The 16634-nt window shown below is 37.6% G+C and overlaps 1 protein-coding gene across 4 annotated transcripts in view; it reads left to right on the forward strand.

Moving 5' to 3' along the window:
- Positions 1–16634, forward strand: part of LOC129744055 (chondroitin sulfate proteoglycan 4-like) — a 60854-nt gene that overhangs the window by 40167 nt on the left and 4053 nt on the right. For all 4 annotated transcript variants that reach the window (XM_055736384.1, XM_055736387.1, XM_055736385.1 and 1 more), the window contains exons 8-10: positions 6447–7985; positions 8041–8341; positions 8401–8766. In XM_055736384.1, the coding sequence (XP_055592359.1) occupies positions 6447–7985; positions 8041–8341; positions 8401–8766 (2206 nt within the window). The remainder of the gene's footprint in view (positions 1–6446; positions 7986–8040; positions 8342–8400; positions 8767–16634) is intronic.

A 16634-nucleotide genomic window follows, 5' to 3' on the forward strand; every position in this document is an offset into this window, starting at 1 on the left:
TTTCGACGCGATACCACTGCTTCCTGACAACCAAAACAACTGAGTGAGGACAGTTTGGCGGATTAATGTCCTTTGGAACAAAATGGACAAAATTGGCCTCATAAAACTCAAGGAAAAGTGACATGATGCCAAATCTGGCCAAAATAGCGGAGTTTCTTCGTGCTACTGCAAGCACGGCAAAAGGCGCTCCTCGAGACACTCAGAATTGTAGATCTCTCGAGAGGATTACTCCTCAGTCCGCAAGAGCAGATGGCCTGCCAAACGAGATATTTGAAGGCGAACGACATTTTTTTCTTCCTCAATTGGTCTTCCACATCAAACTTGTTCTTGCCGGTGAAAAACTCTAACCCCGGAATTTGCTTAAAATCGGCTTTAATATACGTTTCGTCGTCCATCACACAGCAGCCATATTTTGTCAGCATCTTCTCGTAGAGCTTCCGTGCCCGAGTTTTAGCCGTCGATTGTTGCCGCTCAGGACGTAGCTCACGGCTTGAGACGTTGGGATTTGCTTTGATAATCCGCTTCACTTTTCCCTCCGGTTTTTTGTTCTCCGGTCCCGGTTTTCTTCCAGCTTCTTTGCCGTGGTCCAACGTCAACCGCTCCTGGAGCCGCTTCAACACTCTGGAGATTGTTGAAAGGTGAATGTTCAAAATTTTTCCCAACTGCCGGTGCCACAGGTCAGGAAATTCCAAGGAAGAATTTGTTCTCTCTACTCGCGTTTGTTCACCTCCATTTTCGTTGAATCGAAAAACACGACTTCGAGTTTGAAAGCATGTAAACAATACACATCAATGAGAAAGTGTGCAAAATTTGGTTGATTTTTACCCAATGGTAAAAACGTTATGCCCTGTTGAATGTGTCGCAATAATTTCGTGTTCGCCCTTTAGGTCTCTGTTAACCATACAAATCAGCAGGTAAAATAAATCCCAGCGTGTGGGTGAGTAGTGCAACCATAAACGATGGAAGTGTTGCCGAATTTGAGTGATGGTTTTACATTAGTGCAAGTTTGATGCAGCTAAAGTTTCATCCAAGTTTGAAATGAAGCAGTTAGCTGAAGGAATGCTATAGCAAAAAACGGCATACGCTGAGGGATGATATTAAAGATTTGTTGGATAAATGCAGCAAGTCTTGAGTCAGCACTCCTCTAGCAAATTCCGGGCCCATTTCTTCGATCCTAATTTAGCGGGTGCTAACATCACACCCAAAGCAACGCTGTGATACTCAAGAACCAGATTGCGATCCGTTGTTTCTGCCGGAGGACGTTTCATGAAGATGGTAGACTGTCAGTACTTCATTTCTACACCGATCTATTCGTTGTCCACCATCAGGTGCCCGTTAAAGAAGCAAACTAACCAACTGTCTTCATTGATAATCGGGATCTGGATAATATCTTGCTGGAGGGCAGAGCACCGTGTTCCGTCTTGTAACTTGTGCCCTCTCAAGTCAGCTAATGTCGGCAGATGTGTCATCGATCAAGTTTGGAGTCCGGATTACTGACAGGTTCTCCGCCAGGCCCGTCAAAGCAATCTAATGCACAAAGAGTCCCTAGAGGAGTACGTAAAGCTCAACAAGCAGCATCAATGCTCAAGTGGCAGGATCATCAGGCAGCATCCAACTGAGCTACACACAAATGGATAGGGGTGAATCATCCTTTAGGATGAAAATCCCAAGAAAATCAGGAGAAGACTCCACAAGATTCATCCGATCACACTAAACAATGAAGCTGTCCCCCTGGTTCGATCAGCTTAAATTCAGGAATCATATCAATCTTGTTCGGAAGGCCACCACCTACAAGCTGAATATTCTGAAAAAGATCTTTACTCCTAGAGGTGCAGGTTTACGCGCATCGTTGCTTCTGTTCCTACACGGTTGGTTGTTGCCAACAATGCGACACGGCCTGGGATTCTTCAGTCGCGGACATGACATCATCCTGAAAAGATAGGGGCCGGTCTTTAATCAAGCAATACGTATCATTAGTGGAGCCTTTCAAAGAAGTTACCTGTCTATAAGGTCCAAATAAACTATTCTGTTGGATGTTTTATTATAGCTCATAGAATTAGCTTTAAAGACGTTAAAAAACAGGGCCAACTAGTCCATATGTTAGCTTTAAAGTAGTTGTGCTAAAGCGTAGAATGCGCTTTGGCTTATAAAGTAGCTTTAGGAAATTGTCTTAAGCGAACTGTTAAAGTAGGATTAAAACTTAAATTGTTACTTGGGATCCCATGTCTTATGGCAGAAAGTGTCCAATCACTGTTTAAATACATCCTAGCGAGAACTCTATCTACCAAGTCGATCATATGGTTGTCACTAAATCGGAGCCCCGAAGTTCCAATGGTTCTTTGAGCTAACAGTTTCCTAAATTCATTCCATGGCTACTTCAATGGAATTCAAAAATCTCCAAAACAGATTTATCGTTTCTTTCCAAAATGTTGCTGATATTCCGCTACACCGTAGAAAAAAAAAAACTCTTCCAAAGTTCTACACCGACGGCTAAAAAACACAGAATGGTCGAAATGGCTGCGGCATACATGGAGACTCCGTGAACATTTAGCTTCCCCTTCCATCAATATGTTCTGCATTCAGTTCTGAAGCATTTGCTCTCTTGTGGGCCGCAAAAAATATTTGCCCTCCTTCTGGCTCCGTCATCTTTTCTGACTCCGCAAGTGCTTTAAAAACGGTAGCCGCTGGAAACCTTAAGCACCCCTGGATTGCTCAATTGTGAGAAGTCGCCATCCTAAAAAATATTTCACATTGCTGGATACCAGGACATTCCAATATGCCTGGAAACGAAATGGCCGACCTTCTAGCATCGACTGGCTGTCAGTTGGGCTCTCCAGAACAGGAAACTCCTTCTTCCAATGTTGTCAAATGGTTGCATCCCAGGAGTGGAACAGCGTTACAAACAACAAGCTTTGAGAACGGAAAAACACCCCCGAATCATGGAAAGACCGCATATCGTTTTAAGAAAGGCGTATGTTAACGCGTCTCCGCATAGGGCACACCAATTCTACGCACGGATACCTGATGGATAAAGATGATGCCCCTATCTGTTAAGCGTGCCAGGTTCCTCTAACAATCCAACTCATCATCATAAATTGCACCATCTACCAACAAGCTCGACAGGATTGTGATCTTGCAGATTACCTTCGGCAGGTTCTCTCTAACTGTCCTAACGAAGAAAAAATGATTTTAAACTATATCCGACAAACCAAACTTGCAAAACTGATATGAAGAAACCGTCAAATGTTGACTAAAACGAATGTCACTTGACACTGATTAATAGGGGATGATTAACGCGAAATCGTTAAAATCCCAGAAAAAAATTTAAAAAAAAAAGGCAATACCTTCATCGAATCAAGCTTGTCAGCTCGCCATATTGTCCGGAATGCTTAAAATGCTGCACTCTAATGAGATGTGTCACGACGAATATTTGTGGTGTGAAATCTGATACGGATCAGGAAAGAAGACGAACGGAAATTTAAAAAAAATAGTTAACTAAATTTCACAAGCTAAAGGAAGCTCTTGGACCTCGTAAAAATGACACCAAAATTCAACGTGATCTTAGAGCCAGTGATCACCATCGTTTGAAGTTTTTTGGAGACATTCACATCACATCGTTCTTGATAATCATGGAAAGCGCTATCACTCGATCGGAGGGCAAATAATGTCAAATAATATTTCGTATCTTTGTGGTGGTTAGTCGTTTGACTTTTACTCCATTTGTAAATAATCATTCCACATTGTTCGACCAACACATCCAAAGATCGCCCGGCAATCAGGGGTATGCAGTGCTATACGATTTCTCAATTTGGTTTATTTCATACATGTACAATGCCTTTGCGCTGAAGGACAATGCCAGCGATGAGAAAGCTTGTTATTGCCGGACTGGCATAGAATTTTATACAGATTGTTCCACCTCCAAGGGAGTTCATTATTGGAGTAGAGTGTGATTTGTGGGTGTACCAAATAACTAAAAGATCGTTAAAATTGATAATTGAAGTCGGTGCAATTTGTTCCCTTGCGCGGGATTCAAGAAAGAAAACAACCTTGTTGTTTTCTCTGGGACCAGCAGTGCAACCAGATTGCTTAATCAGATTGTGAATTTGAAGAATTGTCTAATGCGTCTAATGGTTTACTTAAATTGAGAGCACAAACTTACGCTCTTTAGCAGTCTTTAACTATGTATGAATAAGGTATCGAATAGCTTTCAGTTCATATAGTTCTTATCGCGTTAGCCAAAATGAATATGAATGTTAAAGTTGAAAGTTTGTGAAAAGACATCTGGTTCTATTTGGTGAAAAATGTATTCAACAAAAGTATTATGACCGGTACATTTCCAAGTTTTCTTAAATTGCACAAATCGTCCAAATAACCTTGCGTGATCGTGATGATGATGGGATTTTAGCTTAGTAGTTTTTCAATCGGCCTCGCCTTAGTGGTTCGAAATCTTACGGGAGCGGATGCTGTTATGTAACACATGTAAGTGCACCTAATCGGTACACGTCTCGAGGTCTTCTGTACCGGTCTGAAGATGGTGGAAAAGAACGAATCATAAAGGATGGAATGTAAAGGGTGATACGGTCAAAATTTGGTCAAGGGAAAACGCGTGTAATTCGATGAAATCGTTTATTTAAAAAATCAAATTAAATTTCTTTTTCAAGTTTAATTAGTATAAAATTTAGGAAAAATATTCAGTTAGGTTTCCGCTTTTCCAAATCCGAATTGCCGGGCCTTACGCTTAACCCCTGCCATCAGATTTTGTACAGCCACCTTGTCCACTTTCTTCGCCGCAGGAAGCCAGTTTGCCTTGAACTGCTGCTCGTCCTTAGCAGTTTTTTTGGTCTTCTTTAGGTTCCGCTTGACAATAGCCCAGTATTTATCAATTGAGCGGAGCTCTGGCGTGTTGGGAGGGTTCTTGTCCTTGGGAACCACCTGCACCTAGCGATTTTGTCAGCTTTGCGTGCGAGTAGCTCGGATTTTCGCGATGCGCGAGCAAAATTTTGATACGCTGCTCTTCTTCGTTGGACGGCATTTTGACAACTGAAGAGTGAATTCCGAAATCAAAATTGGAGCAACATTCTACACACACACACACACACACACACACACACACACACCTTCAAAATGAGGGGTGTTCAGGTTTTTTAAATGCAAAATTGAAAGAAATACGTCATGTTGATATTGACCCGATTTTGACCGTATCACCCTTTATAAGTGGATAATCACCGCCTCCCCTCGATGTAGGCAAAGGTCTCATAGTTTCAAGATAGTCGGGCTGCTTTTCTCTCGAAAAAACCGTTGGCGACGTCTACATAATGATAATGGTACTGCCGCTCTGCGAGATGGGATCTAAGCTTGGCAGCTTTCTTTTCAAGCATCGCAGATTTCAAGCTCTGAGTAAAAGCCAGGACCCGGCAACGTTACACGATTTGTCTTTGTAACGTGTGACCAACATCTTTCAAATAAGTGTTCGTGAATTTCGCTTTTAAGCTTTTTTTCCTCAGATTTAAGCTTTTTTCGCCTAGAGAGCATAGGAGATGAAATCTGAAGAAAAAAGCTTAAATCTGTCATAAAAGGGGAAATCTGAGAGATGTGCTCCATACGGTTTGAATAGCGTTGCCGCCGTCTGGTAAAAGCACATCATCGCACTAAGCCATTAAATATCAAACGTCACTTTACTCACACCATGATTTTGGTTCATATTGTATTCAGTTCTGTGATTTACTTTGGTGCCCGAGTGTTCGTGAAAAGTGTTGAAACTAGAAGTTGAACCCCCACCCGTTAAACCATTAATTGGCGCTAGTGTGTTGTCGATAAAGTTTCAGGGAAGCCGATAGGATCTGATGTAGGGTAAAACGAGTAAAACCTAGGAACATATCTGGTTTAAAGCCCAATGTGGTTTTAGTCAGACGGACGACTCACACGACATCAAAACACAAACGGTTGTTATGGTTAGAAGTCAAATCTTGTATAAAAAAGAAAATTGAAACAGAACTTTATTTGGTTCCATTTTAATTATCTGTGGACTCGTCACAAAGCTGAATAATATGCAGATTTGGTAGTAATGTTGAGAAAAGATTCTTACTCGTCAGTTTTCGAGGTAACGTTGAGACCCTGCGGGGTACGGTTCCTACTAGTTTATATGAAACGGAGGAAGAATTGAAAGAACAACTTACCTACCACCAAATAAGGCCACGAAGAAAGCATCGATACTCCACGGCTGAAGGCTGTAAACCTTATATTATGGGTATTGTCCAGCCATGTGTCGTCTGCATCGAAATTACGTGAATCTCGCTTTTTAATGAAGTTTTTGCGGTCAGTAGTTTGCGAACAAAGTAGTTTTAGTTACATAAGGCTTTATCGTTAATTCTTAATTAGTTGTAGTAAAATGTTTTCAAATACACCAACCACAACCTTTTCTCCAATGAGCCATTCATTTTTTTCAGTTTACTGTCACCCTTGGTCCGGTAACGACACCAACCTACGATTTTCGCATATCGTTCACCAAACTTCGCATCGGAGTCATCCGTCAGAACAACATGTACATCAACACCAAGGAAAACACTATCCGTGCCGAGTATCTGTACCATCAAACGACACCGATAACGACATTCGCTCGCAACATTATCTACACCGTAGTGAAGCCACCGCGATTCGGTATAATCTACGTTGATGGTCACCCCGAATATGCCAAACCGGGAGATTCGTTCACTCAGCAAGAAATCGACAAGAACCTTATCAAGTACCGCACTTACCAGTCCTCGTACGGAAACTTCATTGACACATTCGAGTTTGTAGTTTCGGTACCGGAATGCGAGGATGTTCAGGGTAAACTTGATTTCATCTACAACCCGCCAGACTATTTGGCCAAACAAATCATCTATCAGAAACGTGAGAAGATGTTTGTACACGAGGGTAACAAAACGGCCCTGTCCAGAACTAACTTTGAAGTTCTGTTCAACAAGTTTAGTCACCTTACTTTTAACTTAACCCATCACCCGAAGCATGGTACTTTGTGCAAGGTTAATCCGAGGACTTTCGAGTCCAAGGAAGTTAGTTCGTTTACGTTGCAGTATTTGTATTTGGGTGATATTCACTATTGTCACGACGATTCGGAATCAACGGAAGACAGTTTTAGATTGCTGATTTTGTCCGATGATGAAACGGACTTCCAGTTTGTTTGCGAAATACAGGTGGAAATAACTTTACTGAACGATAATGGGCCTTATCGTGTCTTTGACAAAGTATTTCATATAGTAAGAGACGAAACGAAATTATTGACTTCACACGACCTGAAGTACGCTGATCCCGATATGGATACCAGAAACTCAGACATTGAATACAGATCTGTGACTTGCACCAACGGAGAGTTGTTGAGACATGGAAAGCTAGTAGAGTTCTTCACACAGGATGATTTGGACTCACGAAGGCTTCTATTTCAACACAACGGAACTGATCAAGGGAAGCTAGCTTTCATAGCCACGGATGGGCTGTATGAAGTTCCTGGAATGTTAGAAATCGAGGCTTCAGATCCATTTTTGAAAATACGAGAAAGCAATGCTTCGATTGTTCAGGAAGGGCGTGTTGTGCTTCTGACATTAGAAGACCTTAACGTCGATACCAATTTGAACGTAAAACCTGAAGAAATAGACTACCGAATGCTGAATGAGCCGAGTAATGGTTTGCTCAAACTATTCAGGAGCAAATTCAACACCACCCAGTTGCACAAACTGAGTAACGCCACGACAACTATGAATTTCACCCAGGCTGATATCATTGGCGAACGCTTGGTGTACTGGAATCGAGATGTGGCTTCCATGGATAAGATACGATATCGCGTTACTACGAAAGGTGTCTGGGCAGAAGGAGAAATTATGATCCGAATTTATCCTCCAGCTTACTGGGAACCACTGAGGATACGCCGCAACCAAACTTTGTTTGTCGAAGAATCCACCAGCGTTATCATCTCGAGGGATATCTTGGAGGTAAGTTTGATTTTCACAAATCAGGATATGATTAAATTCTTACTGCTTTTCATAGATCGTTCATCCCAACATTTCACCGGGAGACATAACATACCTTGTGACGACACAACCTCAGCACGGTTACCTGGAAATTCAATCGATCACGACGGATGACGAATACAATTCGAAAGTATTCGACCAGTCCACTATCAACGCGGAAAAAATGTTCTACATCCAGGCGGGCGTTAATCAGTCTTCAGACTTCTTCACCTTTGACGTAACGAACGGAATAACCTGGCTTCGGGATCTGGTGATGAGGATCGTTATCATTCCTGAGAATTTGTACATCAAAACCAATGTAATAGTTGTAGAAGAAGGTATGTGTTTCGTTTGATTTGTTAAAATGTTTGATGACACAAATGATAATATTTTGCAGGAAAAACTGTTAGAATCGAGCCAACGGACATGGTGCCCTATTCGGAGTACTATACCGGCAAGATTCTGGAGTACAAAATTCAGGAACATCCTCAGCACGGTAGCATCAAGTCGGGCAAATCGTCGAAGGTGAATCGTTTCACCCAGAAGCAACTGGAGGCGGGCATCATAACTTACGTGCATAATGGAAGCGAAAATTCATCGGATACGATTCGACTAATAGCGCTGGCCAGAAACAAGGACAGTGTTCCGTTCAGTCTGAACATTCAAATACTGCCGATCAACGACGAGGTGCCGCAGGTGGTTACCAATACCGGGCTTCAAATGTGGATCGGTGGAAAATCGATGATCCAGAGTACAGATTTGAGTGAGTTCATATATTCAATATTTCTTTTTATAAACGTACGTTACGTTCTCGTTAAGCCAAATTTCGACACTACCAATTGCATATTGAAGAGACCTGCCTAGACTCGTTCGGTAGAATACTTGTTCAAAACTAACTTTACTTACCTTATATTTTTTCCGCTTACAAGAACATCAATACTATTATTAAATAATTCTCACTAATAACGATTGATTTTTGGTATATTAAGCTTCAATCAGAAATGAAAACAAAAATGTGAACGTGACAGTTTTTGTTCTTGGTTCAATCTGGGCATCATTTTGGCGCACACTTTCACTACGCAAAACGTACCTACTACGGACTGAAGTTTAAAAAACGAACACAAACACATACAGGATCTCAATGAAACTTGATGTTTCCTTGAAGAGATACCTTTTTCCCAACTCTAAATAAGCATACAACTTTCGAGGATATGATGGCTAGCATCTTACAAATGCTAAAACCAGCAACCCACAGAAAGTGTACTATTTATGCCATGAACGGGATTCGATCTCATACCCACGGGCTTAGAAGACTTGAAAACTATCCTCTACGCCACGGGCTGCGGCGAAGCTATACTTACACTGCCGGCCAAAAGTTTGGGATCACCCCCTAAAAAACATGAAAATTTTGATCAGCTATATCTCAGCCATCTTATTACATATTAGAATTCTTTCGATCTAATTCAAGAGATTGTGAGCAAAATTTTCTTTTAAGGTATTTGACAAAATGTTAATGTTAAGGTTATAAGACCTAAATTTAGCTTACAGTTGGGACATTTTTTAAAAACCGAACATAAAATTCTAACCCGATCATCTCAGGGTGGGGTGAACCAAATTTCAAAACTCGAATAGCATTCGAATCCTTTTTTCATACTTATTAAAGCACGTTTGTTTTAAATTTGTGCGAAAAATTTGCAATGCACTTCAAATATATAAAATAGCTACACAAGTCATCGTCCAAAAGATTGAGATCACCCCGTAGTATGGTGTATCGGCCGAAAGTTTGGGATCAACCGTCTAAAACATGCGCTTTTTTATATCACGCGCTTCTCTGTTATCAAACATCGTATTGTTTATCTGTTGCTGATTTAAAAGCTAATGAGTTGAACTTGATTTATGGATATTAAGGTGAAATATATTTTAAGACTAAAGGCTTTAGAACTTTAGCTTAAATTTGATCATTTTCTGATGATTTTCACCAAATTGTCCGATTGTTAAAAAAACATGCAAATTTGTTTTGACCATAACTTAGTTGTCTTACAAGTAATTGCAGAAGGGATTGGCTTATTTGGAAGCTTATAAATTGCACATAATTAAAAAAGCCCAAATAAGCCCAACTAATCTACAATAACTTGTAAGACAACTAAATTATGGTCAAAACAAATTTGCATGTAACAAATAACAGAGATGCGCGTGAAATAAAAATGCATGTTTAACCTTCCCATGCCGTTCGGGTCAATATGACCCGAAGCGCACATTTAGAATCTCTTTATCATCATTCCAATATACTGAAGAACTAGGAATTTTGACAGACCAAGTATGTTCTATGAAAATAATGATTAAATTAACGTCAAAAAATTGAAATTTGAGTTTTGAAAATCGGTTCATTGGGAAATGAAATACAGCTAAGCAAAGCAAAAATTTGATATCGTTTTTTTAAAGTTAGATTTTTTTCTACCGGAAGATCTGAGATAGCGGTCAAAACTTTCATTGGACCCCAACATATCTATACATTGTCGGATAGATGGATTTTTGACGATTTCAAACATCAATAAAACACTTAAATACAGAAAAGCTGTCAAAAGTTATGAGCATTTTAAAAATAAAATTGATTTTTCGGACTTTTTACTTTCTGAACCAGTTTCCGATAGCTTGGTAATACATATCGACTTTATTTTAAAATTTTGAGTAATAAGAACAAATTACCTACACAATGAATATAATATCATCAAAATCGGTTAACATTTACAGCCAGGAGAATGAAATCAAACTACAACTCAAATTTCCCCGAGACGGATATTTTGCGAACGGCATGGGAAGGTTAAGAATACTGATCCAAAACTATTGGCCGTTACAATATACTATGGGGTGATCCCAAACTTTTGAACGATGACTTAAGGAACTATTTTATATATTTTAAGTTATTTGCAAATTTTGCGCACAAAATTAAACAAATGGGCTTTAATAAGTTTGAAAAAAAGGATTCGAATGCAATTTCGAATTTTGAAATTTGGTTCACCCCACCCTGAGGTGGTCGGGTTTAAATTTTAAGTTCGATTTTTGAGAAATGTCCCAACCTTAAAGTTGTTTAATTCATATAAACTCAATATTGACATTTTGTCAAAATCATTCAAAGAAGATTTCGCTCACGATCTCTTGAATGAGATCAAAAGAATTCCAATATTTCATAAGATGGCTGAGATATGTCCGTTCAAAATTTTGATATTTTGAAGGCGTGATCCCAAACTTTTTTGCCATATCATGTGTGCATATCGAAAAAAAAACAATTTTATCCAAGTTTCGCCAAAGCTGGCCAATGGACTCGCTATGGTCTACAAATCAAGTTTTCAAATTTTAAGAATGAAATGCAATAAAAACCTTGACAAAATACTCAATCTATAATATCTTGGGAATAAGAAATATTAAAGCTTAAAAATGGGACACTTTGTTATGGTGATAGTTAAGTTCTTGATGATCGAAAATGCATAAATTCTGTAAAATGTACTATGTGGTACTATCATGCCTGAATTTTTCGGAAGGGGTTGCTTAGAAATCTCCCTTTCATGGAGATTCTTTCCAAGTAAAACTTAAAGATAAGGAAAGGATTTTTATACAGTAACAGGAAATTTCTAGGCCTAAGACATTTAATTGTACCACACAATGTGACTTTCACGAGTTGAAAATTTTTATTTTAGTTTTGAATTGCACTTTTGAAACACCAAAAGCATACCTTAAAAATGAGTTTTTATTAAGAAGTGTTACTGAAAAATTTCAGAATATGAAACCAACCAATTTAACATGAACATTCATGCATCGAATATTAATTTTAAACATAAACAAGCTGGAAGCCATGTGTCAGGTTATTCTATTTTAATTTAAAAAAATATACCGAATTTCATTGATTTTTTTTACTAAGTTTTAACGCATGTTTTAGCAAATCTCTTTTTTTGTAATGTTTTTAATAAATTTGTCTTCGTTTTTCAATCCTGTGTTTGTGTGTTTTAAAAAATAATCTATTTGGAAGTCTATAAATCCAAATTTTTTATAAAAAAAAATGACAGTTTCTACATTTTTGGGACGGTGACAAAATATTCAGTGTTTAAAATAAAAGGTTAAAAAAACTGAGCTCGAAAATATTAAAATCTTTTACTCTTTGAATTTGAAATATTTTTTTGTCAAATGAGTTGTATTGGCCAAAAAGTAGCGGGAATTGAACATAACATACAAATTTAGAATTGAACGCGGGCTCAATCAAAACATGAAAGTGAGCTTTTGCCATCAAAGTATCTGGAATCACAATCCAGAATCAGAATCTGGATCTACCTACATAGGTTTCGGTATAAGGATTTGAATCAGCATTCGCATCAGGGTTTTGAGTGAGAGTTTAGAGTAAGGTTGCCAGATATTTTCCGGATTGGTCAGGACCGGAAAAATTCGGGTTATTTTATCTAAAAACCTAGCATAATTCGGACATTTGATTTCCAAGACAATTGAAAATCAAGATTCAAAATATTTGCAACATGTTTTTTTCATCAAACGATATCATCAGATATTAAATCTTGTTTTAGGATTTCAAAACCAAGTATGATTATTTTGATAAAACTTGATAACAAAATTTCGCTTTTGGTCGCAAAAATCTAAAATTATAATGACCTTATCTGAGCGTTTTTGTTAGATTTCGCAAATTGAGTGAATAAATCCATCGAGGAAGAATGAGTTAAATTCGTATAAAAAAGAATTTAAAAAAAGTGAATAAATACGGGCAAAATCTTGACATTTTTTAAAGTAATCCAGGCAAACCGAACCGGATTTTCACAAATTTTGTTTCAAAACTCCGGGCAAGTCCGGATAAAACCGGGCATTCTGGCAAGCTAAGTCTAGAATCAGAAGCCGGGATCAGGTAAGAATCAGAATGTGAGATCAGATCTAAGGGTCTGGATGCAGGATCCAGGAAAGGAACCGGGATCCAGGAATGGAACCTGGATCCAGGACTGGGAGCAGGAGCCAGGATCAGAATTAGAATACAGATTTTGGATCAGAGTGAAAATCCAAGATCAGAATCGCAATTTGGAACCAGAATCCAGAATCAATATAAGAATCCGAAATAAGAATCAATGAGCTGTAGGCATCGAAATAGGGATTGAAGATCCAAGACTTTAAGAAGAATTCAAGATTAGGATCTGGTTTCTGGTACAGAATTGTGTGGCAGCAAGAATACTTGGCAACACTGGAACGGTTTATGCTTCTATCTCTCGCCAGAGACTCGTGAGCATCGTAGCAACCACGTCCGTCGTGCAGCATCGGACTTCCTCCCTTTCGTGTGCTACCAGTGAAGGAGGTAAGACGTGTGCCGATTACATTGGGACGTGCTGGGTGATTCCTCGGTGGTTCTAGAGCGACAACGGCAATTCCCCAGTTCCGGGTTATCCACAAGAATGGTATTTCATGATCCATTTTAAGCATCAGGGTTCAGCGTCAGTGAATATTAAGGATCAGCAACAATATCCAGAATCTGAATCTATGATCCAAAATTATTATCAGAATGCGCAATAACGATCCAGATCAGCATTAGGATTCAAAATTAAGATCCGGAATCAGGATCAGGATCCACTATCAGGATTTGAGATAAAACATCGAGAGCAAAATGTGGTAGGACAATGAGGATCAGCCTCAGGATCTAGGCCTAGAATCCGGAATGTAATTCCTGGATAAGCTTTAGAATCTGAATCAGAGTTCTCAGTGAGGATCAGAATAATAATTCAAAATCAGAGATCAGGAGCAATGTCCGCCAACCAAAAACAGAATTCAGAATATAGAATCAGGATCTTCGATGGGAATCAGTACACAAAATCCGGTTCGGCCTGGATGCTCGGATTGCATTAAAAAAGCCCGGATTTATCAACTTTGTGTGACAAATCAATAAAAAAAAGAAAGCAAATTGTGAAGAACAAGTTTTATAAAAATAATCATCAAAGTAGTTTTGGAAGCCTAAAGTTTGATTTGAAATCTTCTGATGGATTTTGGTGAGAACAAATTTTTTAAATTTTTTTTCTTGATTTTTGTTAAGTAATTTCTGGGTTTTAACACAATTTGCCCGTATCGGCCCGGATGTATGTCGTCAATTTTTAAATCAAATGCCCGGATTCAACCAAGTTTTAAGATAAAATAACCCGGATTTGTCCGGCCCGGATATGTGCTGATAAAATTCGTGCACCCTTAAATATAAAGTATGGAGATTTGGTCGCCTAGCTTATGTCACAGAGTTTGACAACCTTCATGGCTTCACCCTCAATGTTATGGGTCCAAATAAAAACTAACGTTTGAATACTCATAATAGTTTTGAATGGAAAATGCTTATCAAAGAAAATCAAATGGATTTTTTTTAATATGTCTACGTGAATATTTTAGGACAGTGGTCGGCAACCTTTTGAGTTGAAAGAGCCAAAAACCTCAAATTTTCAAAATTTCAGAGTTTTAAAGAGCCAGATTAAAGATTTATGGTTTTTGTTTTTAATCAATGAACATTAGTTTTACGAAAATAATTCAAATTCATAAGCAGAATATTTATAATTTCTTCGGCAAAGAGAACTTAAAAAAAGTAAATGGAAAATATTTTCTTAAAATTATGAAACTTTTTTATTACATTCTCCAAATAGCCAATCCTTTACTAAATCCAGAAGTATGAGATATAATAAATTCAAGAGATAAATTCAATTAAAATTTATGTAGCCGAAACCGAAAAATATATGCTTCTAACAAATGGCAGAATTTTAAAAGTTCAGAACATCAAATGAACGTGTTTTCAAAATTTTATGCATCTGGAAAATCCAAAATCTCATTTAATACCAAATGTGATTTTCAGTATTGTGCGTCCAATTTAATAAAAAATGAAATTCAATACATTGTACATTATTCAGCAATGCTTGCTAAAGCTTGGATTATAGAAAAAAAAACTTGTGGTTCGACCAGTATAAATGTGTAATAATGTGATTTTAACTGACAAAATCAGTTCAAGGATTCTTCCAAAGTTTCAAATCAAAAATTAATAGAAACAAATCAACGGTGATTAACTCGTAATTTAAAAAAAATGTGACCGTTACGGAAACTTCATTGAACATTTTAGTGCTTTTGGTAAATATTGGCTGCAGGCATCACACTTAAAATTTTAAATATGTTCAAAGACTCAAAGGTTTACTTTAAAAAAAAAATGATGATGATTTATAGAAAAAAGATATAATTATAAAAGAAAATGCTTCGAGGTGGAAAAGTCAATTTTGTTAATGATTACAAGATAAGATAAAAAAATTTTTAGAATTGAAGTTTTCATTCATTCTCAATGCTGATACGAGTTTGAAAAACTACCAAACTTTAATTTTAAATTCTCAATTCTTAGTTTTTTATTTTGTATTTGAATTTTGGGTATCTATTGACTTTTTAACCCGATATTTCCAGAGTATTCCAGATTTTGACATTGGGTTCCTAAATTTTCAACTCAAAACCGAATAACATCCGGGAAAATCCAACCAAAATCTACGCATGTTCCATTAAAAGGCAAGAGAAAGTTGAAAAATGAACAAACGAAAATCTTAATAACAATAACTTCACAATTTCAAAAAATGCATGCGCTGAAACAAGATAAAAACATTGGAATTTAGAAAATTGTGAATAATTCTGGAACAAAAACAGGGCCTTTTTCCTCGATATTCGGGCATCCGGGCCGGTCCAGGCATTCATGGAAATCAGCGAATCCATCTGGAATGCTAATGAGTTATCTTTATTCAGAAACATTAAAATTATCATTTTGAATTCAAATTAATTAGATGGGATTGAGGTGGTTTTTCCAATATTTTTATGTTGTTACGCGTCAAAATTGTGATTATTGTTGATCAATTCTAAGACTATTTTGGTAATTTCAATTGAACAATTTTCATTGAGGGGTAAAACGTTATTGCAAGTGCTTAAAATACAAAATTTGATGAGGGTACGCAGAGGCTGCATAAAAACTACTTTTTTGGTTTTCCTTTATAGTTTCCTGTCTTTCGCGTTCGATTGATTCAAAGATAAACACAGGTTTTGGAAATAAATAATTTGATTTAAGTTTTCGTTGCTTTAAAACAACAGTTTTTCTTTGCATTACGGTTATTGATAAATAAAATTTTTATCTCTAAGCTGATGCTTCAAAAACAGTGAAAAGCAAAATCGCAAAATTTGGTCGAGGACTAATAACTTTAATGCATTAGATCCCTATAAAAATGGAATTAAAAGTAAAATTAGGCTTCAAAGTTCTATTTTGCCATTTGGTCTTTTACGCTTGTTCCTACAGCGGATCAAATTTTGAAATTCACTTTTGGACCTATGTAAATATGTGTGCCAGGTCACAAGACTCAATTATCGCATCAGCACGATTTTATATTTTCATATGTGATGAAAGAAATTAGAGAAACATGAACTATCAAAGAACGAAAGAACATAAGCCGTAAATATCATGAAAATTTCGAAAAAGATACAACGGCTCACCGAAATTTTCATGATATTTACGGCTTATGTTCTTTCGTTCTTTGATAGTTCATGTTTCTCTAATTTCTTTCATCACATATGAAAATGTGATCATTTTCAGGTACAAAGATGTAC

Source organism: Uranotaenia lowii, chromosome 2 (assembly GCF_029784155.1).
Source record: "Uranotaenia lowii strain MFRU-FL chromosome 2, ASM2978415v1, whole genome shotgun sequence".
NCBI lineage: Eukaryota > Metazoa > Arthropoda > Insecta > Diptera > Culicidae > Uranotaenia > Uranotaenia lowii.